The sequence below is a fragment of the Tamandua tetradactyla genome, chromosome 2 (genome assembly GCF_023851605.1).
Source record: "Tamandua tetradactyla isolate mTamTet1 chromosome 2, mTamTet1.pri, whole genome shotgun sequence".
Lineage (NCBI taxonomy): Eukaryota > Metazoa > Chordata > Mammalia > Pilosa > Myrmecophagidae > Tamandua > Tamandua tetradactyla.
Genome location: NC_135328.1, coordinates 137125800 through 137152704, shown reverse-complemented (window position 1 = coordinate 137152704; position 26905 = coordinate 137125800). Strand labels below are relative to the sequence as shown.

The following is a 26905-nucleotide window of genomic DNA, read 5'->3' as shown; positions in this document are numbered from 1 at the left end:
TGGTTCGCAATATCATCACATAATTGCATATGCATCACCATGATCATTTTTCAGAATATTTGCATCACTCCACAAAAATAAAAAGAAAAAACTCATACATACCATACCTCTAACTCCTTCCTCTCATTGACCACTAGTATTTCCATCTATCCAATATATATGTATTTTAATTTTAACATTTGTTCCCGCTATTATTTACTTAATTTTTTCATTCTTTTTTGTTTTATTTTTTTAATTTTTATTGACACAACAACGTACAAGCACATACATTCTTTTTTTTTTTAATTAATGGAAAGAAAGAAATTAACCCAACATTTAGAAATCATACCATTCTACATACGCAATCAGTAATTCTTAACATCATCACATAGATGCATGATCATCGTTTCTTAGTACATTTGCATCGGTTTAGAAGAACTAGCAACACAACAGAAAAAGATATAGAATGTTAATATAGAGAAAAAAATAAAAGTAATAATAATAGTAAAAAAAAAAAACCTATAGCTCAGACGCAGCTTCATTCAGTGTTTTAACATGATTACTTTACAATTAGGTATTATTGTGCTGTCCATTTTTGAGTTTTTGTATCTAGTCCTGTTGCACAGTCTGTATCCCTTCAGCTCCAATTACCCATTATCTTACCCTGTTTCTAACTCCTGCTGGACTCCATTACCAATGACATATTCCAAGTTTATTCTCGAATGTCGGTTCACATCAGTGGGACCATACAGTATTTGTCCTTTAGTTTTTGGCTAGACTCACTCAGCATAATCTTCTCTAGGTCCATCCATGTTATTATATGCTTCATAAGTTTATCCTGTCTTAAAGCTGCATAATATTCCATCGTATATATATATAACAGTTTGTTTAGCCACTCTTCTGTTGATGGACATTTTGGCTGTTTCCATCTCTTTGCAATTGTAAATAACGCTGCTATAAACATTCGTGTGCAAATGTCCGTTGGTGTCTTTGCCCTTAAGTCCTTTGAGTAGATACCCAGCAATGGTATTGCTGGGTCGTATGGCAATTCTATATTCAGCTTTTTGAGGAACCGCCAAACTGCCTTCCACAGTGGTTGCACCATTTGACATTCCCGCCGACAGTGGATAAGTGTGCCTCTTTCTCCGCATCCTCTCCAGCACTTGTCATTTTCTGTTTTGTTGATAATGGCCATTCTGGTGGGTGTGAGATGATATCTCATTGTGGTTTTGATTTGCATTTCTCTAATGGCCTGGGACATCGAGCATCTCTTCATGTGCCTCTCGGCCATCCGTATTTCCTCTTCTGGTAGGTGTCTGTTCAAGTCTTTTTTCCATTTTGTAATTGGGTTGGCTGTCTTTTTGTTGCTGAGTTGAACAATCTCTTTATAAATTCTGGATACTAGACCTTTATTTGATATGTCATTTCCAAATATTGACTCCCATTGTGTAGGCTGTCTTTCTACTTTCTTGATGAAGTTCTTTGATGCACAAGAGTGTTTAATTTTGAGGAGTTCCCATTTATTTATTTCCTTCTTCAGTGCTCTTGCTTTAGGTTTAAGGTCCATAAAACCGCCTCCAATTGTAAGTTTCCTAAGATATCTCCCAACATTTTCCTCTATCTGTTTTATGGTCTTAGACCTAATGTTTAGATCTTTGATCCATTTTGAGTTAACTTTTGTATAGGGTGTGAGAGATGGGTCTTCTTTCATTCTTTTGCATATGGATATCCAGTTCTCTAGGCACCATTTATTGAAGAGACTGCTCTGTCCCAGGTGAGTTGGCTTGACTGCCTTATCAAAGATCAAATGTCCATAGATGAGAGGGTCTATATCTGAGCACTCTATTCGATTCCATTGGTCGATATATCTATCTTTATGCCAATACCATGCTGTTTTGACCACTGTGGCTTCATAATATGCCTTAAAGTCAGGCAGCGTGAGACCTCCAGCTTCGTTTTTTTTCCTCAAGATGTTTTTGGCAATTCAGTGCACCCTGCCCTTCCAGATAAATTTGCTTATTGGTTTTTCTATTTCTGAAAAATAAGTTGTTGGGATTTTGATTGGTATTGCGTTGAATCTGTAAATCAACTTAGGTAGGATTGACATCTTAACTATATTTAGTCTTCCTATTCATGAACACGGTATGCCCTTCCATCTATTTATGTCTTCTGTGATTTCTTTTAACAGTTTTTTGTAGTTTTCTTTATATAGGTTTTGTGTCTCTTTAGTTAAATTTATTCCTAGGTATTTTATTCTTTTAGTTGCAATTGTAAATGGGATTCGTTTCTTGATTTCCCCCTCAGCTTGTTCATTACTAGTGTATAGAAATGCTACAGATTTTTGAATGTTGATCTTGTAACCTGCTACTTTGCTGTACTCATTTATTAGCTCTAGTAGTTTTGTTGTGGATATTTCCGGGTTTTCGACGTATAGTATCATATCGTCTGCAAACAGTGATAGTTTTACTTCTTCCTTTCCAATTTGGATGCCTTGTATTTCTTTTTCTTGTCTAATTGCTCTGGCTAGAACCTCCAACACAATGTTGAATAATAGTGGTGATAGTGGACATCCTTGTCTTGTTCCTGATCTTAGGGGGAAACTTTTCAATTTTTCCCCATTGAGGATGATATTAGATGTGGGTTTTTCACATATTCCCTCTATCATTTTAAGGAAGTTCCCTTGTATTCCTATCTTTTGAAGTGTTTTCAACAGGAAAGGATGTTGAATCTTGTCAAATGCCTTCTCTGCATCAATTAAGATGATCATGTGATTTTTCTGCTTTGATTTGTTGATATGGTGTATTACATTAATTGATTTTCTTATGTTGAACCATCCTTGCATACCTGGGATGAATTCTACTTGGTCATGATGTATAATTCTTTTAATGTGTTGTTGGATTCGATTTGCCAGAATTTTATTGAGGAGTTTTGCATCTATATTCATTAGAGAGATTGGTCTGTAGTTTTCTTTTTTTGTAATATCTTTGCCTGGTTTTGGTATGAGGGTGATGTTGGCTTCATAGAATGAATTAGGCAGTTTTCCCTCCACTTCGATTTTTTTGAAGAGTTTGAGCAGGATTGGTACTAATTCTTTCTGGAATGTTTGGTAGAATTCACATGTGAAGCCGTCTGGTCCTGGACTTTTCTTTTTAGGAAGCTTTTGAATGACTAATTCAATTTCTTTACTTGTGACTGGTTTGTTGAGGTCATCTATTTCTTCTTGAGTCAAAGTTGGTTGTTCGTGTCTTTCCAGGAACCCGTCCATTTCATCTAAATTGTTGTATTTATTAGCGTAAAGTTGTTCATAGTATCCTGTTATTACCTCCTTTATTTCTGTGAGGTCAGTGGTTATGTTTCCTCTTTCATTTCTGATCCTATTTATTTGCGTCCTCTCTCTTCTTCTTTTTGTCAATCTTGCTAAGGGCCCATCAATCTCATTGATTTTCTCATAGAACCAACTTCTGGTCTTATTGATTTTCTCTATTGTTTTCATGTTTTCAATTTCATTTATTTCTGCTCTAATCTTTGTTATTTCTTTCCTTTTGCTTGCTTTGGGATTAGTTTGCTGTTCTTTCTCCAGTTCTTCCAAGTGGACAGTTAATTCCTGCACTTTTGCCTTTTCTTCTTTTCTGATATAGGCATTTAGGGCAATACATTTCCCTCTTAGCACTGCGTTTGCTGCGTCCCATAGGTTTTGATATGTTGTACTTTCGTTTTCATTCGCCTCAAGGTATTTACTAATTTCTCTTGCAATTTCTTCTTTGACCCACTCGTTGTTTAAGAGTGTGTTGTTGAGCCTCCACGTATTTGTGAATTTTCTGGCACTCCGCCTATTATTGATTTCCAACTTCATTCCTGTATGATCCGAGAAAGTGTTGTGTATGATTTCAATCTTTTTAAATTTGTTCAGACTTGCTTTGTGACCCAGCATATGGTCTATCTTTGAGAATGATCCATGAGCACTTGAGAAAAAGGTGTATCCTGCTGTTGTGGGATGTAATATCCTATAAATGTCTGTTAAGTCTAGCTCATTTATAGTAATATTCAGATTCTCTATTCCTTTATTGATCCTCTGTCTAGATGTTCTGTCCATTGATGAGAGTGGTGAATTGAAGTCTCCAACTATTATGGTATATGTGTCTCTTTCCCTTTTCAGTGTTTGCAGTGTATTCCTCACGTATTTTGGGGCATTCTGGTTCGGTGCGTAAATATTTATGATTGTTATGTCTTCTTGTTTAATTGTTCCTTTTATTAGTAGATAGTGTCCTTCTTTGTCTCTTTTAACTGTTTTACATTTGAAGTCTAATTTGTCAGAAATTAGTATAGCTACTCCTGCTCTTTTCTGGTTGTTATTTGCATGAAATATCTTTTCCCAACCTTTTACTTTCAACCTATGTTTATCTTTGGGTCTAAGATGTGTTTCCTGTAGACAGCATATAGAAGGATCCTGTTTTTTAATCTATTCTGCCAGTCTATGTCTTTTGATTGGGGAATTCAGTCCATTAACATTTAGTGTTATTTCTGTTTGGATAATATTTTCCTCTAACATTTTGTCTTTTGTGTTATATATATCATATCTGATTATCCTTCTTTCTACACTCTTCTCCATACCTCTCTCTTTTGTTTTCGTATCTGACTCTAGTGCTCCCTTTAGTATTTCTTGCAGAGCTGGTCTCTTGGTCACAAATTCTCTCAGTGACTTTTTGTCTGAGAATGTTTTAATTTCTCCCACAGTTTTGAAGGACAATTTTGCTGGATATAGGAGTCTTGGTTGGCAGTTTTTCTCTTTTAGTAATTTAAATATATCATCCCACTGTCTTCTAGCCTCCATGGTTTCTGCTGAGAAATCTACACATAGTCTTATTGGGTTTCCCTTGTATGTGATGGATTGTTTTTCTCTTGCTGCTTTCAAGATCCTCTCTTTCTCTTTGACTTCTGACATTCTAACTAGTAAGTGTCTTGGAGAACGCCTATTTGGGTCTAATCTCTTTGGGGTGCGCTGCACTTCTTGGATCTGTAATTTTAGGTCTTTCATAAGAGTTGGGACGTTTTCAGTGATAATTTCTTCCATTAGTTTTTCTCCTCCTTTTCCCTTCTCTTCTCCTTCTGGGACACCCACAACATGTATATTTGTGCGGTTCATATTGTCCTTGAGTTCCCTGATACCCTGTTCAAATTTTTCCATTCTTTTCTGGATAGTTTCTGTTTCTTTTTGGAATTCAGATGTTCCATCCTCCAAATCACTAATTCTATCTTCTGTCTCTTTAAATCTATCATTGTAGGTATCCTTTTTTTTCCCATCTTTTCTACTTTATCCTTCACTTCCATAAGTTCTGTGATTTGTTTTTTCAGTTTTTCTATTTCTTCTTTTTGTTCAGCCCATGTCTTCTTCATGTCCTCCTTCAATTTATCGATTTTGTTTTTGAAGAGGTTTTCCATTTCTGTTCGTATATTCGACATTAGTTGTCTCAGCTCCTGTATCTAATTTGAACGATTGGTTTGTTCCTTTGACGGGGCCATATTTTCAATTTTCTGAGCGTGATCCATTATCTTCTGCTGGCGTCTGGGCATTTAGTCAGATTTCCCTGGGTGTTGGACCCAACAGGTTGAAAGATTTTTCTGTGAAATCTCTGGGTTCTGTTTTTCTTATCCTGCCCAGTAGGTGGTGCTCGTGGCACACGTTTGTCTGCGGGTCCCACCAATAAAAGGTGCTGTGGGTCCTTTAACTTTGGAAAACTCTCGCTGTGGGGGAGGTTCGCCAGCCGAAGCAGCTTGGAAAAGTGCCAGCTGGCCCGGGGGTCCGAACGTGGGGAGGGTCGCCGGCTGCCGCAGCCCGGGAGAGTGCCCGTCCGAATTTCCTAGTCGGCCCGGGGCGCCAAGCGTGGCGGGAGGGCGCCAGCCGCCGCGGCCCGGAAGAGTGCACCGTTTCCAGCCGGACCGGGGAGTCACATGTTTGGAAGGGACCCCCCCGGTCACTGTTCTCCGCGGTCCGGGGATTTCCGATCCAATTCTCTCAGTTGGTCCGGGGCACCGCGCGTGGTGGGGGCGCCAGCCGCCGCGGCTTGAGGGGAGCGCCTGCCCAATTCTGCCAGCTGGCCCAGGAAGGAGGAAGGGAGGGACTCTGGCCGCTTGCCGCCCTGCCTGGGGAAGCCCGCGCCCCTCAGCGATATCACCGGAGCGGGTTCTCCCAGCCAGTCAGCTGTTCCAAGATGGGGTACGCTGTCTTTTTGATCTCTGTCGTGGCTCCGGGAGCTGTTCTGTATCGTTTCTACTCCCCTAGTAGCTGTTCTGGAGGAGGAAAGGTGAGGATGGCAAGGCTGTCGAGGACGGTGGTGGAGGAGCCGGTGAAGGCAGAAGAGGGCACGGTGGTGGTTGGAGAGCCGCGGAGAGTGAGGTGTGAAGGGTAGAAACCATGAGGGATGCAGAGGTGAGAACAAGGTTGGCTCCCTGAGCAGATTGAGGAGGACACTTCAGCAGGCTGTCACCCGCTCTATTTACTTATTTTTAATCCAGGTTTTACTCATCTGTCCATACCATAGTTAAAAGAAGCACGAGGCACAAGGTTTTCACAATCACGCAGTAATGCTGTAAAAGCTGTATCATTATGCAATCATCTTCAAGAAACATGGCTACCGGAACACAGCTCTACAGTTTCAAGGACTTCTCTCTAGCCTAATACCTTAATCTAAAAACGGTATATCTATATAATGCATAAGAATAAACTCCAGGATAACCGCTCGACTCTGAAATCTCTAAGCCACTTGATACTTTGTCTTGTCTTATTTCTCTCCCCTTTTCATTTGAAAAGGCTTTCTCAATCCCTTGATGCTGAGTCCCAGCTCATTCTAGGATTTCTGCCCCACGTTGGCAGGGAGGGTCACACCCCTGGAAATCATGTCCCACATAAGAGAGGAGGAGGCGGTGAGTTTGCTTGCTGTGTTGGCTGAGAGAGAGGTCAAATCTGAGCAACAAAAGAGGTTCTCTGGGGTAACTTTTCAGCCTAATTTTAAGTAGGATTAGTATATCCTTTGCGGGGATAAGTTTCATAGGAACGAACACCCAAATATCCTTCCTCAACTTACTGATTTGATTTTTGATGAGCTTTCCCATGTCTGTTCAAACATCCTGAATTAATTGTTTCAACTCCTGTATATCATTTGAATTGCTGGTTTGTTCCCTTGACTGGTATGTATCTTCGACTTTCCTAGTATGACTCATCATTTTTTGCTGACATCTAGGCATTTGGTTTCCTTAATTAGTTTATTCTGGAGACTGTTTTTACTCTTTTACCTAGGATTTTCTTGCTGGATGGCTCTGTTCTCTATCTGTTTTTTTTGACATTCAGATCAGTTTATCCTAGACTTCTAGCATAGGTTCAACTGATCAGAATTTTTCAGTTCTTGTTTTTCTGTTTCTTGCCCTGTCTATAGGCGCCTTTTATTTTTTTTTGAAGAGGGTCTATTCAGATATTATAGACCTCAGTCAGATTTTCTCAGATCGGACTGGCCTCTCAGGAGGAAAGAGCTGTCTGCATCAGTTTTCCCTGAGGGTGAGGCCCATGTGGTTGACAGACTTTCCTATGAAGCCTCTAGACTCTGTGTCTTTTCTATCTTGCCCCCTATGTGATGCTTGTCTGCCTGCAGCTTTCCTCCAGTGTAAAGGATACAGTGCTTTTAATTTCACCTTTAACTTCAGCAGACTCTCATTGCTGGGTACATGGTTGAAACAGAGGTGAGGTTGGAGGTTGGCATTAATTGTTTCAGTTTTCCAGTCCCTGGAGCCCAAATTCCTTGAGTGACAGATTCGCCTTGAACTGGGCCCCCACCTTTCTCTTGGGGAAGATACAGATTTTAGGGAATTAACTCCTTTTATCTGACCAGTAACTTTGTCTCTCAGACAAATTCTACCCTTGCCTGGGGCAGTTGGAGCCTGAGAAGCCTTGCAGTTCTATCAAATGAGAGTTCTGTGTGGGATCTTAGCCACTACAGCTTGTCAAGACTGGTGTATGTTGTGCGTACGGTCACTGATGTGGCCCCAGCAGTTGTTCTGTACCATTCCTGGTGATTTACCAGCTGCTCCGGAGGACAAGCTAAATTCCACACCTCACTAAGCCATCATCTTGCCCCCACCCCCCACCCAACTGTCTACACTCCTGCTATTAACTCTTAAGAATACCTAGGACTCTAACTTAGACTCTATAGAAGTTTGATGCACTAAGTTTGTTTTCCTGAAACCTATAACCTCCAGAGGAGATACAGGTTTCAGATAAATCCTGAAAGGAAAAGGGACCAGCTGTCCAAGATTATCAACTAATTATATTGCCCTATCCATTATTGTCCACAGATCCCTATAGATTGGCTCAAGGATAAAAGGAGAAGAAGGAGTTGTAACAGAAAAAACAAGATTTAACAAATGAGCACGACTGCTGAATCACTATATCGATTTTTCTTTTAGTTTCCAGTGTCGTGGAGCAGCTAGAAGGAAAAATCTGAAATAGTGGAATGGTAACCCATAATAAACTCTAACATCTGCTCTGTAACAACTTGCTAAAATGTACTTTGAAAATTATTGCTTCTTCTTTATTTTCTTCGTGTATATATTGTATTTTACAATTAAAAACTTTTTTAAAAAAAGAGTGTTATGATTATTGTTGTATGCAGTCCTGAGCAATGACGGCCCAGTGAAGCAGGATCACAGAACTTCTCTTAACCAGCATTAAAATAAAATGCTAAAAAATGTAAAAAGTTAAAAAAAAATCACCAATGGCAGCCAAATAAAAAAGGGATAAAACTTTATATTGTAAACTTTCAAAAGTGAATGCCAAGCTAAGAGAAAATTTTGGAGTGACTACTATTTAGGGCTCTAGCTAGGAAAGAACACTGAGGAAAACAAGTGAGTTGACACAATCTTGTGAATGTCCATAATCTTGTGAATATTCCAACCTAGAGAGAAGTGGCCTGAGGAGAAGATATCCCTTTGAAGAGAAGCTAAAGAAAACCCTTCAGATATATTATCAAGGGATTTCAGCAGAATTTGAAATAATCAAATAGATGAGTCCTCTTTCAGGATGATGTACATATAGCCTTGGGGACAGAAGCTTCTCAAGATGGATACAGTAGGCCCGGGTAAAAGACATTTCAGAGGGTATCTCTCCGAAGAGAATAAGCTGAGACCTTCTCATAAGGGTTAACAAAGCATCAGAAATGTGAGAACCACATTTCTCTGGTTGGAGAGCAATTATCAGGCCTCAAATTGAAGTATGTGAAGGCTAGTAAAACAGCTTTCAGGTAAAGTGAGAAAGGGCATGGGAGAACTCATTCACTCTGTATTAGAACAAAGAGAAGGTACGGATGGAATAACTATCAGGATGAAAAGAAAAGAGCATGGTAATGAAAGAAGGAAGGAAGAATGAAAGAAAAAAAGAAAAGGAAACCTCAAGATAACCACAGGGAATTGGGATTTAATAGAACAACTAGTGCCCCTGCAGAAGTAAATCCAATAAATGGATAAGAAAAAGTGTTCAGACATACAACACAGAAAACTTTTCCAGGAATAAGAATTTCATCCACAAAATAAAAAAGTACATCAAATTTTAGCTCCCGAACTCCACCTCCACCCACAAAAATAACATAAGCTTCAAAGATACACAATCCTTCAGGAATCCAAACATAAAAACCAAGTAACCTATCAAGCAGAAAAGAAAATCAGATTGGCCACAGGCTTCTTTCTTTACAGACATATCCAATATGCAAGAAAAGTTGCAATTTATATAAACACAGAAATATTTAAACAAGGAACAAATATCCTAGCTAAATTGCCATTTAGGTATGACAAGCAAACATTCTCAATCATGAAAAGATCTTAAGGAATATAGCTGAATAAATTATTAATAAATGGAATAAATAGCCAATCAAAAGATGAATCAAAATAAAGAACTAAAAAATATTTAAAAGTCATGACAAAAGTACTTTTTGTGAGTACTGTACTATTTAAAAGTGAAACTAAGATTAGGACTACAGAACAGAACATAACGGTGATAAAACTGGACAGGGTAAAGTGGAAGAAGGGAAGTACAAGAATGGTATTTACCTAATTTTCATAGCAGAGATTAAACTGATGCTATCTAAAATGAAATCTGTACTTAAAAAAATAGCAAGCTACTTATTAGCTTTCCTAAACTTTTTGGAAAAGGTGTTTGAGTCATTTCTCAGGAAATCATATCTGTTATGGAGAAAAAGCATTTATCAGATGTTTAATAATTACTTCAGTTTTGCTTTTCACAAATTTAAAATAAAATTAACTTTATTTTAAATAATGTCTTAAGTTTATTTCCCCTCTTTCTCATTCACTCATCCATTCACCTATAGTGCATCCACCAACGCATAGAGAGAGGTTTGTCATGATGTCAGCACTAAATATTAAAGCAGATTATTTTGCAGTAATGCAGTTTAGGGTGATTCGTTTTCCTTTTTGTATTTTGTAGGCACAGCTTAATATTTTTATAAAAACAGCTAAGCCAATATTGTATGAGTATCTTGCAAAATGGCATATACCAACAGAGGATAGACAACACAGTGGTTTGATAACTCAATTTTTCTTTATTTATTTTTCATCTCTACAAGCTTCTATTTCATTTCATATATGAGAACAATTTCTCTAAAATAATAACCAAAGATCTAAAAGAATAGACAATGTGATTAGAGTGAAATCTCCAACACATTAATCAAATATTCAACACCAAATGTCTCTCAGTAACCTGTCTTTATTTTAAGCAAGTAAAATTGAGAATGGATGATCCTCAAAATGATCAAAAACAGTATACTACGTGAAAGGACACTATTTAGTAAGTGAAAAGACAATGTACAGAACGTCATATATCTGATAAGGTTTTAATCCTGGAATATATAAAGAATTTTTACAATACAATGATGAAAAGACAAATAACCCAATTTAAAAATGGTCAAAGGACTGAAATAGGCATTTCTCTAAAGAAGATATACAAATGGTCAATAAACACTTGAAAAGATACTCAACATCATTCACTGGTCATTACGGAAATGCAAAGTAAAATCACAGTGATACACCATTTCATATCCACTAGGATGGTTATTATTAACCTACTTCTAGATATATACCCAAAGAATTGAAAGCAGAGACTTGAACACATATCCGTACACCAATGTTTATAGTAGTACTACTTAACATGGGTTCCAAAGGTGGAAGCAATCCAAGTGTCCATCAACAGATGAATGGATAAATGAAATGTTTTCTATACATACAATGGAATTTTAGTCAGCAGTAAAAAGGAATGAAGTTGTGACACATGCTACAACATGGATGGGCCTTGAAGATGTCACATTGAGTGAAATAAAGCCAGATACAAAAAGACAAATATTGTATGCTCTTGCTTACATGAAATGCCTAGAATAAGTAAATTTCTTAGAGGCAGAGAATAGATTATAGGTTTCCAGGGACTGGAGGTTGAGAGGTATAGGAGGAGGGAGAGTTGCTGCTTAGTGGATGTCGAATTTCTGCTTCCGGTATTGAAAAAGGGGTGTAATGTATGTAGGTGACAGCACAATATTCTGAATGTAATAAATACCACTGAATTGTACACTTGAAAGTTGTTAAAATAGGGAAATTGTGAGTTGTTATGTTACTACAATAAAAAGTTTTTAAAAAAAACTTTTATTTTCACCTTGGGGAAATACAGGCTGAACAAATATTTAGCATTACAGAAAAGAAGGTGATAACCCACCCTAAATTACTACCTCTTATAGTCATCTCTACCTAAAATGAGAGAAACACACAGACAAAATAATTATTTCTGTTACTCACTTTTGTGATAGTTTTCAAGATGGCAACACGATCTGCTGGGGGTGGCAAACCCACAAAGAGTGTTTTGTCCAACCGGCCTGGGCGCAGGATTGCAGGGTCGATTATATCTAGATCAGAAGGGAAGAAAATTCTTAAATAAACAGGACATTTAAAAATGCAACTAACTTGAAAGATGGAAGACTCCACTTGTTTGGGCCTAATTATTTTCAATGATCCCTCAAGCATCCCAGGAAGACTTCTTACAGTTCATGACGACACTATTTAGATACAAGGCATACCTATAAAATAATGACATTCATATTTTGCAATAAACATATTAAGGATTAACCACTAATTTACCATTCCATAAAGAAGAAGAATTAACCCCTTTTCAGCCGAAATTCTGAGTCTATGAAGGTTGTTCTTTAGTCACTCTGGGGAAGCTTATTCAATGAATTCCTCAACGTTTTAAGAGGTTGGAATTCCTTTTGGGATGCTAGAATATAAAACAAACTTGAATTTTATATGTTACTGCATGACACTTTCAATACTGTATGATGCTAGAACACGGCTCAGCAAGCTTGTCTAAGAACCATCTGATTCTACAGGACAGAGGCTCTAAACATTCTGGTCTCAGGAACTCTTTATAATCTTAAAAATTACTGAGGACCGGGCCGCGGTGGCTCAGCGGGCAAAGTGCTTGCCTGCTATGCCGGAGGACCTCGGTTCGATTCCCGGCCCCAGCCCATGTAACAAAAACGGAGAAACAGAATACAATAAAACAAGAAAATGTTTAAAAATGTTTCCCTTTCTTCCTTCCTTCCTTCCTTCTATCCTTCCTTCCTTCTCTCTGTCTTTCCTTTAAAAAAAAAAAAAAAAAAAAAAAAATTACTGAGGACCCCAAAGAGTTTTGGTTTATGTGGGTTTACATCTACCATATCAGAAACTAAAACAGAAAATGTACAAATATTCATTAATCCATTTAAAAATAGCAATTAGGCACATTTTACATTAATACAAGCAACCTATTATTATCGAAAATTATTGTTTTCTAAAATAAAAAAAATAGTGACAAGAAGAGTACTCGGGTGGGTAATGGAGGCTCAGTGGCAGAGTTCTCACCTGCCATGCTGGAGACTCGGTTTGATACCTGGTGCTGGCTCATGAAGAAAAAAAAAAAAAGCAGTAGTACTGTTTTACATTTGGTAATGTCAATACAGTGAAAGAGGGAAATATCACTCCTTTAGTAATGTTATGAAAATAGTTCTGACCTCACAAATTCCCTGCAAGTGTTTTCAGGACTCCCAAGAATCTGTGGACCACACTTTTGAGAACTGCTGCCTTAACAATAAAATATCTACTCAGAGAAGGATACTGACACCAGGACAAACAGAATTCTCAGACTGGTGAAAATGGGAAGAAAGGGTGTGTTTCTGTGGTCAGAGTTCTAGCATCACCAGCTCAAGAGGTAAAATCGATAAAAGTTTACCAGATATTTTATTTCTCAAAATTGGGAAGGAAGGGGAGACAGACACAGGAAAGTGCGAGGGTGATGTGGGGCAGTGTTGCATATAAAGAAAGTATTTTACACCAAATACAACTTCACAGTGAAAACTACTGGAACAAATTAAACATTTAATCAACTCAATTTTAATATGATTATTAATTTTCAGCAGTCTGTTTATCGAGTTCAATTAATCAAAATGATAACTTTAACATGGAGTTTCTTAACTTAAAATTGATTCAGAATTAAAAACATAAACTAGAATATATACAAATCAGCATTATTTCTTTAATACAAAAGAAAATCACAGTCAAAGTCATTCTCTAATTTTTCACTCACTCCCCTTTTAATAGAAAATTTTGTAGTTACTATTAGTCACAACCCCTATATTTTACTCTATGTCATTAACTTTCTAATTTTATTGCATATCAGAGATTTGAAAATTAAAAAGATACTTCATCATATAACTACAAAATACACTGCACAAATAATAACTCTAGAAAGGTAAACAATTCTAACTGCTATAGTATATCAAGAATGAACGATCCTAATTTCTTTTCAACTACCTGAAAAATAGGGGTGGTTAATTAAACTCCTGAAAGAAAATACCAGTAGAGGAAGTAGTATGATGCAAAACAGGCAGAAACAAATACAACCTCCAATTATTCAAGTATTTCTAATCTATCTATTCAAGTCAGAAGTACCTCCTCTTTAATGACACTCTCTAATAAACTTAAGCTACTCACGCACTTCCCTTACCAAATGCCCAGGCTTGTCTAAATTATACACTTAATTATATTGATCACTTTATTATTTAAGCTGTTCTTGTTTTCTACTTTCTATTTCTTTCATTTACCCAAAGATGGTAACATCCCTGAAGTCAGAAACTATGCCATATACTCTCAGATGGTTCAGTGTTAATAATATAGAAAGCATTTAAACTTCACTTACACTTTCTGCAGACTTTATTACATTTTATCTTCTTCAAATGGTACCAAGGAAGAGTAGGGAAAGCACAGACTTTAAATTCAGACAGACCTGCACCTGAAATTATACCCTGCCATTTATGACCCAGGAAAAGTTTCGTAATTCCTCTACCTACAATTTTCTTAAACTATAAAACAGAAATAATAATAACCCAAATTATGAAAATATTGGAAAGACTAAACTAGAACAGGTTAGATAAAGCACTTTGCTCAGTAAGTTTTTGTTCTTTGGTTAGACTTTTTACTTTGTTTTTGCATGGGCAGGTCTCCGGTATGGGAGGTTGTATTAGTTAGGGTTCTCTACAGAAATTGAATCAACAGGGAACACTTGCAAATATAAAATTTATGAAAGTGTCTCACGTGACCGTAGGAACACAGAGTCCAAAATACACAGGGCAGGCTGCGAAGCCGATGACTCTGATGGATGGCCTGGATGAACTCCACAGGAGAGGCTCACCAGCCAAAGCAGGAATGGAACCTGTCTCCTCTGAGTCCTCCTTAAAAGGCTTCCCATGATTACATTTAGCATCACTAATTGCAGAAGACACTCCCCTTTGGCTGATTACAAATGGAATCAGCTGTGGATGTAGCTGACGTGATCATGACCTAATCCTATGAAATGTCCTCATTGCAACAGACAGGCCAGCCCTTGCCCAATCAGATAAACAGGTACCACAACTTGGCTAAGTTGACACCTGCCCCTAACCATGACAGAGGTAAAAGAATTCCGACACTGAGCCACCATCACACAGCCCTAGACTTTTTATTCTGAACAATAAACTAGTTTCACTTATAATTACTAAGATAATATTATACATTCTTTTAGGGTTTTTTTTTTTTTGGCATGGGCAGGCTCTAGGAATCGAACCTGGGTCTCCGCAATGGCAGGAGAGAATTCTGCCACTGAGCCACCATTGTTCTGCCCAATTGTCATTAATTTTTTTTTTTTTTTACTATATATACATTCTTTTAAAAATGAGTCTCAATTTTTTCCCTTGGGAACTTAAATTATTTTAAATCAGCTTTAATGAGGTATAAATGACATCCAAAAACTGCACATATTTAAAGTATTCAATTTGTTGCAACTTGTATACACCCATGAAACTACCACCACGGTTCAGATAGTGAAACATAGCACCCTCAAACGTTTCCTCAGGTCACTTTTACACCTTTCTCCTTCGCTTCACTTGTTCTTCTCATCTCCAGGCAGTCATCTATCTGCTGCTTCTCACTTAGACTGCATTTTCCAAAGCTGTATATAAATGGAATCATACAGAACGTATTGTTTTGTCTACTTTCTTTCACTCTACATAATTATTTTGAGATTCATCCATTTCCCTGCACGTATTAGTATTTCATTCCTTTTAATAGCTGAGAAATATTCCACTGTACAGATACTACACAATTTATTTTTCCACTCATTAGTTAATAAACATTTGGTTTGTTTTCAGTATTGGAACATTACAGAGATGCTATGAACACTTGTGTACAAGTGTTTATATATATTCCCATTTCTCTTCAGTGAAATGCCTAAGTGTGGAATGTGGAGTGATATGGCTATATTATATTATAGGTGTTAAGCTTAACTTTTTTTAAAATCTGTTTTTCTATCTATTTTTTTTTATTATGAAAAATAGCATATATACAAAAAAGCAATAAATTTCAAGCCCACCACAACAGTTATAGAACAGATTTCAGAGTATGGGTTATAATTCCAGAAATTTTGGTTTTTCCTTTAGCTGCTCCAAGACACTGGAGACTAAAAGAAGTATCAATATAATGATTCAGCAGTTACTCACTTGTTAAATCCTACCTTCTCTGTTAACAATCTTCTCCAACCATCTTTCTGCCAATCTTTAGGGATAGTTGGACTATGCTCATTCTAACTTATTCATGTTGGAAAAGGCTGTTGATAATGGGATAGGGGGATGGAACTAGTTGATATTCTGCAGAGGCTGGCCCCTCTGGGTGTCAGGACTTATCTGGTTCAGGGACCCATCCAGAGGTAGTAGGTTTCACAGAAAAAGGAATTGGTGAGATGTGGTAGAGGGAAACAATACAAAAGTAAACAGAGGGCAGGCCATAGTGGCTCAGCAGGCAGAATTCTAGCCTGTCATGCAGGAGACCCAGCTTCATTTCCCAGTACCTGCCCATGCAAATAAAAAACTAAACAGAAAAGGAAAAACTCAGGTACCACATGATGATTTGTTTATCATTCTTAACACAGGTTAAACTCAACAGAGACTATCAAATTCAGTTCCAGGTTTTATACCTAAGAAGAATTTAGAAAATCTGTAAGGAATTCAAAGATGACTGAAGACCTCAAGGGAAAAAAACATGAGGGAAGGCTAATATATCTGGATCGTCTTGTAGGAAAGAACTTAAGGAAAACATAGTAACACTGAAGGAGCTATTAATTTCTAATTACTGAAATTAAACTAAAAGACAAGGATGTTTACAATAAACATGGAAAAACAATGAGTGATATTAGAGATAGAATACGTTACTTGAAGAGACCAAAGACTATGTTCTTGAAATCTGTTAGAAAAGACCTGTATCTGCTTAGGAAAGGAAGGATGTGATTCTATCCAAACTTGAGGAATTTTTTTTTTTTTCAAAGAGAGAGAGTTTATTGCTAGGCAGGCATGAAGCAGGAGATCAGATGGCTCAAAATTTGTCTTCCCGAACTGCAGTAATTCTGATACTTTCATAGCACTAAAAGATGAGCAGGTTTTAGGATAATAAGTACAATAGCCCCAGATGATGTAATTAGAGGTGATTTAATTACTGAGCATGTGCAAACTGATTATATGCTTAGTCACAGAAAGTATGTAAGAAAATAGCGGCCCTGATAGGACCATGGCCATGATTTTTAATATTATAATGAGGTACAGGTCACTTATAGGTTAAAGTCTAAGCTACTGGGCATATCGGGCAGGCCCATTTAGGCTAGATCCAGCTTTGGTTACCAAAATAGCTTTAGACGTGGGGTGGGTTCCCACAAGACCCTTCATTAATAAACTTAGGGGCTGCCTTTAGTAATCACAAGACTCTAAAGCAAAAAAAAACTGGATAAATGAGTACAAGTGAAGGTCAGACAAAAGATTTTTACAATAACAGGGGCATAGGATAAAGGCTTTACAGTCATTATCAGAAATCAAGGCGGATGGATTAGAGTTTAGAGATTTCAGGTATATCCCTCTGTCTACTCCAATGTATCAGAAAGCAAAAATGAATACCTATATAATGATAAAGAAACCATAATCATGCCCTAAACCCTAATTTATTGGTTAAATTATTTTATAAATTATAAGTTAAAATTCTCTAAAATGGTTATTTTTCCCTCCCAGTCCCTGATTGAGTTGAATCTTCATTATAATGTACTGTAACCAGCTTATTAGAGATGAGGAATTCTTACCAACACTTTGCTAACGCTTCACCCTCTTAAAACAGCATCGTTTTAAGTAGTCAACCTCAAACTTAAAACAGATATTACATACATCCTTTAGTTATTCAGCAGTGGAGATATATATAAATATATTTTTAACCTTTTTTTAGTTTTAAATACAACATATACATACACAAAGAAAAGAAAGAAAAAAACCAATAATTTTCAAAGCACACTTAAAGAAGCAGTTACAGAACAGTTCCCCTAGTTTGTCATGGGCTACCATGCCTTCAACTCAGATCTTTCCTTCTAGCTGCTCCAAAACTCTGGTGGCTTCATTACAGCCATGCTAATGGAATCATACAGTATTGGTCCTTTTGTGTCTGACCTATTTCTTTCTTTCTTTATTTATTTTTATTCATATGTTCCTCTCATCTGTTGACAAGGTAGATAAAAGGACCATCAAACACAAGGTTCTCACAATCACACAGTCACATTGTGAAAGCTATATCATTATACAATCATCATCAAGAAACATGGCTACTGGAACACAGCTCTACATTTTCAGGCACTTCGCTCCAGCCTCTCCATTACATCTTGGATAACAAGGTGATATCTACCTATGCGTAAGAATAACCTCCAGGATAACCTCTCAACTCTGTTTGGAATCTCTCAGCCATTGACATTTTGTCTCATTTCACTCTTCCCCCATTTGGTCGAGAAGGTTTTCTCAATCCCTTGATGCTGGGTCTCAGCTCATTCTAGAGTTTTTCTCAATCCCTTGATGCTGAATCTCAGCTCATTCTGGGATTTCTGTCCCACGCTGCCAGGAAGATCCACACTCCTGGTAGTCATGTCCCACACAGACAGGGGGAGGGTGATGAGTCTGCTTGCCGTGTTGGCTGGAGAGAGAGGCCACATCTGAGCAACAAAAGAGGTTCTCTTGGGGGTGACTCTTAGGCCTAATTTTAAGTAGGCTTGACATATCCCCTATGGGGTTAAGTTTCATATGAACAAACTCCAAGACTGGGGGCTCAGCCTATAGCTTTGATTGTCTGCACTGCTTGTGAGAATATCAAGAGCTCAACTTGGGGAACTTGAATTTTCCCCCATTCTCATCATTCCCCAAAGGGGACTTTGCAAATACTTTTCCACTCACTGATCAAATCACTTTGGGATTCATCAGGGCATCACCTGGACAAACCAACAAAATCTCATGTCCTACCCAAAGTTTCATGTACTTAAGGTGTTCAATCAACTATCTACATAAGTTATATTAGGAGATGCACTAGTCAAAGTATAAATTTGTACCAAATAAACATTTTTTTGCTTTAGTCTCACAGATAAGTTGAAATTTTAAAATATTAATTACCATCTATTTTTAGCACACTGCTGTAATGATATTCTTTTGCTCTTCCTCATGCAAAAACATTTTTTTAATTTGTACATATAGTCACTATCATTATACACTCTAGGCATTCCTAGATCACACCATCTCAATCTTTATTGTCTATCTTTCTTTGTGATTTCATTTATGCCCCAGCCCTCCTCCCTCTATCATTCTCTTATGCAGCTTCATTCAGTGTTTTAACATAATTGTATTACAGTTAGGGAATATTGTGCTGTCCATTCTGAGTTTTTATATTCAGTCCTGTTGCACAATCTGTATCCCTTCACCTCCAATTACCCAATATCTCACCCTATTTCCATCTCCTGATGGTCTCTGTTACCAAGGAAATATTCCAAGTTTATTCACTAATGTCAGTTCATATCAGTAAGACCATACAGTAGTTGTCCTTTTGTTTCTGGCTAATCACACTCAGCATAATGTCCTTAAGGTCCATTCATGTTGTTACATACTTCATAACTTATTCTGTCTTATAACTGCATAATATTCCATCTTATGTAAATGTCAGTTGGTTTAGCCAACTGTCTGTTGATGGACATTATGGCTGTTTCCATCTCTTGGAAATTGCTAATAATGCTGCTATAAACATTGGTGTGTAAATGTCCTTATGTGTCCTTGGCCTCGTGTCCTTTGAGTAGAGACAGCATATAGATGGGTCCTGTTTTTTAATCCATTCTGCCAGACTATGCCTTTTGATTGGAGAGCTTAATCCATTAACATTCAGTGTTATTACTGCATGGGTAGAACTTTCTTCTACTATTTTGCCTTCTGAATTTTATATGTGATATCTAATTTTCCTTCTTTTTACCTTTACTCATAGTCTTCCTTTCTACACTTTTCTCCACACCTCTCTCTTCTGTCTTTTCGTATCAGTCTCCAGTGCTCCCTTTGGTATTTCTTGCAGAGCTGGTCTCTTGGTCACAAGTTCTCTCAGTGATTTTGTGTCTGAAAATGTTTTAATTTCTCCCTCAGTTTTGAAGGACAATTTTGCTGGAGATTGAATTCTTGGTTGGCAGTTTTTCTCTTTTAATAATTTAAATATATCATCCCACTGTCTTCTCACCTCCATGGTTTCTGCTGAGAGAACTATGAATAGTCTTATTGGGCTTCCCTTGTATGTGATGGGTTGCTTTTCTCTTGCTGCTTTCAATATCCTCTCTTTCTCTTTGACCTCTGACATTCTGATTATTAAATGTCTTGGAGTATGTCTATTTGGATCTACTCTCTTTGGGGTACGCTGCACTTCTTGGATCTGTAATTTTAAGTCTTTCATAAGAGTTGGGAAATTTTCAGTAATAATTTAGTTTTTCTCCTCCTTTTCCCTTCTCTTCTCCTTCTGGGACACCTACAACACATATATTCGTGCACTTCATATTGTCTTTCAATTCCCTGTTCATATTTTTCCTTTTTTTTCCCTATAGTTTCTGTTTCTTGTCGGATTTCAGATGTTCCATCCTCCAGTTCAGAAATCCTATGTTCTGTCTCTCGAAATCTACCATTGTAAGTTTCCATTGTTTTTTTCATCTCTTCTACTGTCTTTCATTCCCATAAGTTCTGTGATTTGTTTTTTCAGACTTCCAATTTCTTCTTTTTGTACTTTTCTTGCCTTCTTTATATCCTCCCTCAATTCATTGATTTGGTTTTTGATGAGGTTTTCCATGTCTGTTTGTACATTCTTAATTAATTGTTTCAGCTCCTGTATGTCATTTGAATTGTTGGTTTGTTCCTTTGACTGGGCCATATCTTCAATTTTCCTACTGTGATTTGTTATTTTTTGCTGGCGTCTACGCATTTAATTACCTTAATTAGTTTATTCTGGAGATTGCCTTAACTTCTTTTATCTAGGGTTTTCTTGCAGGATGAATTTGTTGTCTATCTGTTCTTAGACATTCCGTTCAGCTTTATCTGGACCTCTAGCTTAAGTTTTGTTTAACAGAGAAGAATTTTTCAGTTCTTGTTTTCTTGTTTCTTGCTGTGCTTGTGTGGTGCCTTTTTCCCCCCACACTTAGGAAGGTCTACCGTAGGTATTATAGACTGCAGCTGGATTTTCCCAGACCAAACTGGCCTCTTATCAGGAGGAAAGAGTCACCTGTGTCGGTTTTCCCCGAGGATGAGACCGAGCAGGTTGAAAGACTTTCCTGTGAAGTCTCTGGACTCTGTTTTTCTTATCCTGCCTAGTATGTGGCACTTGTCTGCCTGTGGGCCCCACCAACATAAGATGATGTAGTAACTTTGGCAGACTCTCCCGGCTGGGGGCGTGGTGGAGACAAAGGAGAGGTTGTAGGCTGGTTTTAATGGCTTCAAATTACCAAGCCCTGGTGTCTGAATTCCTTGAGGGAGGGATTTCACCTGAGTTGGGCTTCACCCCTCCCCTGGGGAAGGCACAGTCTCCAGACAAGCTCCCAAACAATCTCGCTTCTGCCTATGGCTGGGGCAGTTGCAGCCTGAGAAGTCCTACCACTGTATCCAAAGGCAGTCAAGCCTTTGTAGATACACAGCCACAAAAACCTCTTTCCTTCTTTTTTTTTTTTTCCCCTTTTTCTGTCAGTCCTGTTCCCTTGGTGCTGGGGCAAAAATGAGCAACCTCAACTTTGATCAGGTTCACCTAAGCTGGGGGTGTATTTTTAGTAGTTAGATTTATATTTAGTTCCACAATTGGTGTTTGATTGTGCCTAGTCCCTGCTGCTGGTAAAGTCCTTTTCTTTCCCCTCTGGGAAGTGGCCTGTGGGGGAGGGGCTCTGGCCGCTGCAGTTTTGGGAACTCACGGTTCTAGGGGGGCTCACAGCTGGTCCAGCTGGTCCAGACTGGGGAACGTTGTGTGTTTGGTCACTATCATGGCTCCGGGAGCTGTTCTGTACTGTCTCTGGTTATTTAGTAGTTGTTCTGGAGGACGAACTAAAATGCACACATTGTTAATCCACCATCTTGACCCGGAAGTCCCCTGTGTCTGACCTATTTCATTCAGCATTACATCCTCAAGGTTCATCCATGTTGTCATGTTTGGGACATCATTTTGTCTAAATGCTGCATAATATTCCATCATATGTATATACCACATTTTGTTTATTCACTTGTCTGTTGATGGGTATCTGGATTGTTTCTATCTCTTGGGAATTGTGAATAGTGCTGCTACACACATCGGTGTGCAAATGTCTGTCCATGTCACTGCCCTCAACTCTTCTAGATACATAGTGAATATTGGTGCTGTGGAGTCATTGGGTAGCTCAATATTTAATTTTCTGAAGAACTGCCAAACTGATTTTTACAGAGGCTGAACCATTTTACATTCCAACCAATAACGAATAAGTGTCCTGATTTCTCCACATCCTCTACAACATTTATTTTCCTGTTTGTTTAATAGCAGCCATTCTTATAGATGTGAGGTGATATCTCATTGACGTCTTTTCCCTTATAGCCAATAAAGATGAGCAGTTCTTCATATGCTTTTTTGCCATCTATATTTGCTCTTCAGAAAAGTACCTATTCATTTCTTCTGCTCATTTTAAAATTGGGTTGTTTGTTCTTTTGTTGGTGAGCTGTATAATTTCTTTATGTACAGAGGATATCAAGCCTTTATCCAACATGTGGTTTCCAAATATTTTCTCACACTGAGTTGGCTGCCTCTTCACCTTTTTAACAAAGTCCTTTGAGGCACAGGAGCTCTTGATCATAAAGAATTGCCATTTGTCTATTTTTTCTTTCACAGCTTGTGCGTGAGGTATAAAGTTTAAGAAGCTACCTCCTATTACTAGATCTTGAAGATGTCTCCCTACATTTGTTTCAAGAAGTTTGATGGTACTGGCTCTTAATATTTAGGTCTTTCATTCATTTTCAATTAATTTTTGAATAGGGTATAAGGTATTCATTCTTTTGGCTATTGAAATCCAGTTCTCCCATGCCATTTATTGGCTATTCTGTCCCAATTCAGTGGATTTGGTGGCCTTATGGAAGATCAAAAGTCCATAAACTTGGTGTTCAACCTTTGTACTCTCAATTCTATTCTGCTGGTCAGTCCTTATATCTTTGTGCCAGTACAATGCTGTTTTGACCACTTTGGCTTTATATTAAGCTTTAAAGTCAGGAAGTGATAAACCTCCCAGTTTGCTCTTCTTTTCTTAGGATATCTTTAGTTATTTGAGGTCTGTCTCCCTTCCATATAAAGTTTTCTTTTAAACTTTTTTATTGTGTAACACATATACAAAGCAAAGAAATAAAAAACCAATAGTTTTCAAAGCACTCTTCAACAAGCACTTACAGGACAGATTCCAGAGTTTGTCATGGGCTACCATATGATCCTCTCAGATTTTTCCTTCTAGCTGCTCCAAAATATAGGAGGCTAGAAGGCTCAGATATTTTATCATCACAATTGACTTTCTTCTTTCTTGTGTGTGCAAAAATAACATATATACAAAAAAGCAATAAATTTCAAAGCACAGCACCATAATTAGTAGTAGAACATATTTCAGAGATTGAGACTGACATGGGTTACAATTCCACAATTCTAGGTTTTTGCTTCTAGCTGCTCTAAGATACTAAAGGAGATATCAATTTAATGATTCAGTGTTCATATTCATTTGTTAAATCCTATCTTTTCTGTATAACTCCACCCTTCCCTATAATTTTGATAATCAGTTTTTCCAAGTCTTCAAAGTAGGTTGTTTGGATTTTTATTGGTATTGCATTGAATCTGAGGCCTGTTTGGGTAGGATAGACATCATGATGATAATCAACCTTTCTATCCATGAACATGGAATATCTTTCCATCTATTTAGGTCATTTTTTTATTTCTCTTAGCATTTTTTTGGTAATTTTCTCTGTATAACCATAACATCCCTGGTTAGGGTTATTTCTAGATACCTAATTCTTCTGGTAACTATTCTGAATGGAATTTTTTAATTAGTTGTCACCTCAGATAGGTCATTGTTGTGTACAGAAGCATTACTGATTTTTGTACATTAATCTTATATCCTGCCACTTTACTGAATTTGTTTATTAGTGTAAATAGTTTCACTGTAGATTTCTCAGGATTTTCTAAGTATAGGGTCATGTCATCTGCAAATAACGAAAGTTTTACTTCTTCCCTTCCTGTTTGGATGTACTTTCATTTTCCTGTCTAAGTGCTCCAGCTAGTACTTCTAATACAATATTGAATAATAATGGTGACTGTAAGCGTCCTTGTCTTGTACCCAGCTTCAAGGGGAATGCTTTCAATTCCTCACCATTATGTATACTGCTGGCTATGGGGTTTTTTTATATATTTTTCATTTATGATATTGAGAACGTTTCCTTTGATGCCAAAGTTTTGAAGTGTTTTTATCAAGAAAGGATGCTGGATTTTATCGAAACCTTTTTCAATCAATTAATATGATCATGTGATTTTCTCCTTTCGATGAATCCCACTTGATCATGATGTGTAATTCTTTTAATGTGGCATTGGATACGATTTGCTAGAATTTTGTTAAGAATCTTCGCATCTATGTTCATTAGGGAGATTGGTCTGTAGTTTTCTTTTACTGTATCATCCTTACCCAGTTTTGTTATTAGAATGATGTTAACTTCATAAAATGTGTTAGGAAGCATTCCTTTTTCAATTTTGGGGGAAATTTGAGGGATTATTAAAATTCCTCCTGAGGACTACTCTGTGATTTTATGACACATTAAGTACTCACCTACTACTAATACTAAGATTGCTGATGACACTCGTAATTAATGTACTTGCCACTTTCCGTAAGGTATATTACCCACATTACTTCACTTAAGCTTTGAGACAATACTGTCAACTAGGTATTATCCTCATTTTATAGATGAAGAAATGATAGCCAGCAAGATGAAGGAATATACGTCCAAGGTTACTAGGATATAAATTGTAAGGACCAGAATTCAAACTCAGATCTGTCTAATCCAAAAGACAGCACTTAGTTATTAACAAACTCAAACTGTAAACCATAACAATACTTTCAATTTAAAGATGAATGATATGTAAGTCACCAAGGTTTCAGTTTTCGTAGTAATTTACAAGAAATTAAAAATCAGTGAATTATCAGTGTCATGACTGATAAATCCATTTAACCAATTAAAATACCATTATCACTGCAAGCATACACAATTAGTGTTAACTATCACTAAAGGAACAGCTATGATAGAATGTCTCATATAGATGGAAAAGTATTAAACAATGTAAAGAGATTTAGTTTTAGTTATTTAGGACCCAAAGTAAAAGCTACATTCAGCAATTGTGAAGTCTTGAGGCTTTTTCTAAATTCCTCAAAGAATGCTTAAGCTTAAGGACAATTTTAAATAACACTTAAGGGAAGGGATAGGAACATGGTTCCAGCAGAAATTTAAAAAACTTATTTTAAGACAAAGTGAAAGAGTCTCTGGTTCTTATTTCCTGTAAGCTTGAGAAAAATCACAGGACATCATTTCTGAGAATATTCGTGGGCTCAAAAATAGGTGCTACAAACATTCCCTGTCAACAACATTATGAGCACATACACAGAAAATAATCTCTTGGGATCCAGGTTGTAATACTATCTATTTTTACGATAATACATAAAAGCTTTCAAAGGCTTTATTTGAACATATGAAACAAACAGGGACTGTTCAAATTTAATCTTAAGTAGGATGTAAGCAAATCATATACATATATTATTTAAAGGCTGTATGGCAGGGGTCACATTTCATTCTTTTTCCATGTGACTATTCGTTTCACTGCAGCACTATCTGTTCAATTTTGGGGGGTGGGGGGGTAGGAGGTGGGCGATGTTCATGGGCTGGAAATTGAACCCGGGTTTCCCACATGGCAAATGAGAATTCTACCACTGAATTACCCTTGTACCCCCTCAAATGATATTGTTTGAAAGTGCTAAAAGTTTTTAGACTTATCTGTTTATATTCTTCTTTCTTACCTGGCCTGTTAGTGGCTGCCATAATAAAAACCTGCTGACGTGTTTCCAAACCATCCATCTCTGTAAGTAACTGATTTACTACCCGGACACTTGCTCCTGTCTAAAAGAAACACAGTTCCATCAGCTCTCAATAAAAAGAAAAAAAACATAACTAATTATTTCCATACAAAATAATACCCCTTTGCTATAATAATAACAATTATTGCTATAATAATAATAATAATAATAATAATATTTTGCTAATTTGAATGAAGGCTCTTGTCAAAAGACTTAATTATCATTTTCTAAGGACTACTATATTTGCCACTGTGCAAAACATGCTCTTATCAGCTCATTTCACTTTCCCAGCCATCTTGTAATCATTCACAGTGTAGGAGACGAAACTGAGGCTAAGAGTTTTTTATCCAAGATTTCACAACTAGGTTAATAGTTACGGCAAAATGCAATTTCTGGCATAGGTCATTCTACAGTTTTATGCCTTGGAGCTATATAAAGATCTAACAGCCAAATGATTCCCTTTGAGCAAATCTAAAATCAGCTCTTGAACTCCAGAATCACCAGGACATCGGGTCTCCTAGTTCTTTCAGTGCAATACATCATCAGGAAGATTTATGACACAGAGGCTTTATTGCTTCTCTTTGAAGTACACAGCACAACAACCTCATGTGAAAATCCAGGGAAAAGGCTCAGGGAATTAGTTGGTGAACAGGTGTATATCAGATAGATATAGGAAGAAAAAATGCAAAATGGAGGAAATGAGAAAAGTGGTAACATGTTTCTTTTTATCATTAATAGCCTTTCTTCAACATAAATTTTATGTATAGAAGTGATAATAGGTTTAATGAATTGATTTCTCCAGAAAAAAATATTTGGTGCACGTCATTCTCAATCTTTGGTAACATAAGACTAATACTT

At 37.1% G+C, this 26905-nt stretch overlaps 1 protein-coding gene across 3 annotated transcripts in view; it reads right to left on the bottom strand.

The window, feature by feature from the left end:
• The window catches only part of NVL (nuclear VCP like), a 251999-nt gene that overhangs the window by 35455 nt on the left and 189639 nt on the right, over nucleotides 1-26905 (bottom strand). For all 3 annotated transcript variants that reach the window (XM_077149137.1, XM_077149138.1, XM_077149139.1), the window contains exons 18-19: nucleotides 25991-26090; nucleotides 11818-11924 (exon numbers count right to left, since the gene is read on the bottom strand). In XM_077149137.1, coding sequence (XP_077005252.1) covers nucleotides 11818-11924; nucleotides 25991-26090 — 207 coding nt within the window. The remainder of the gene's footprint in view (nucleotides 1-11817; nucleotides 11925-25990; nucleotides 26091-26905) is intronic.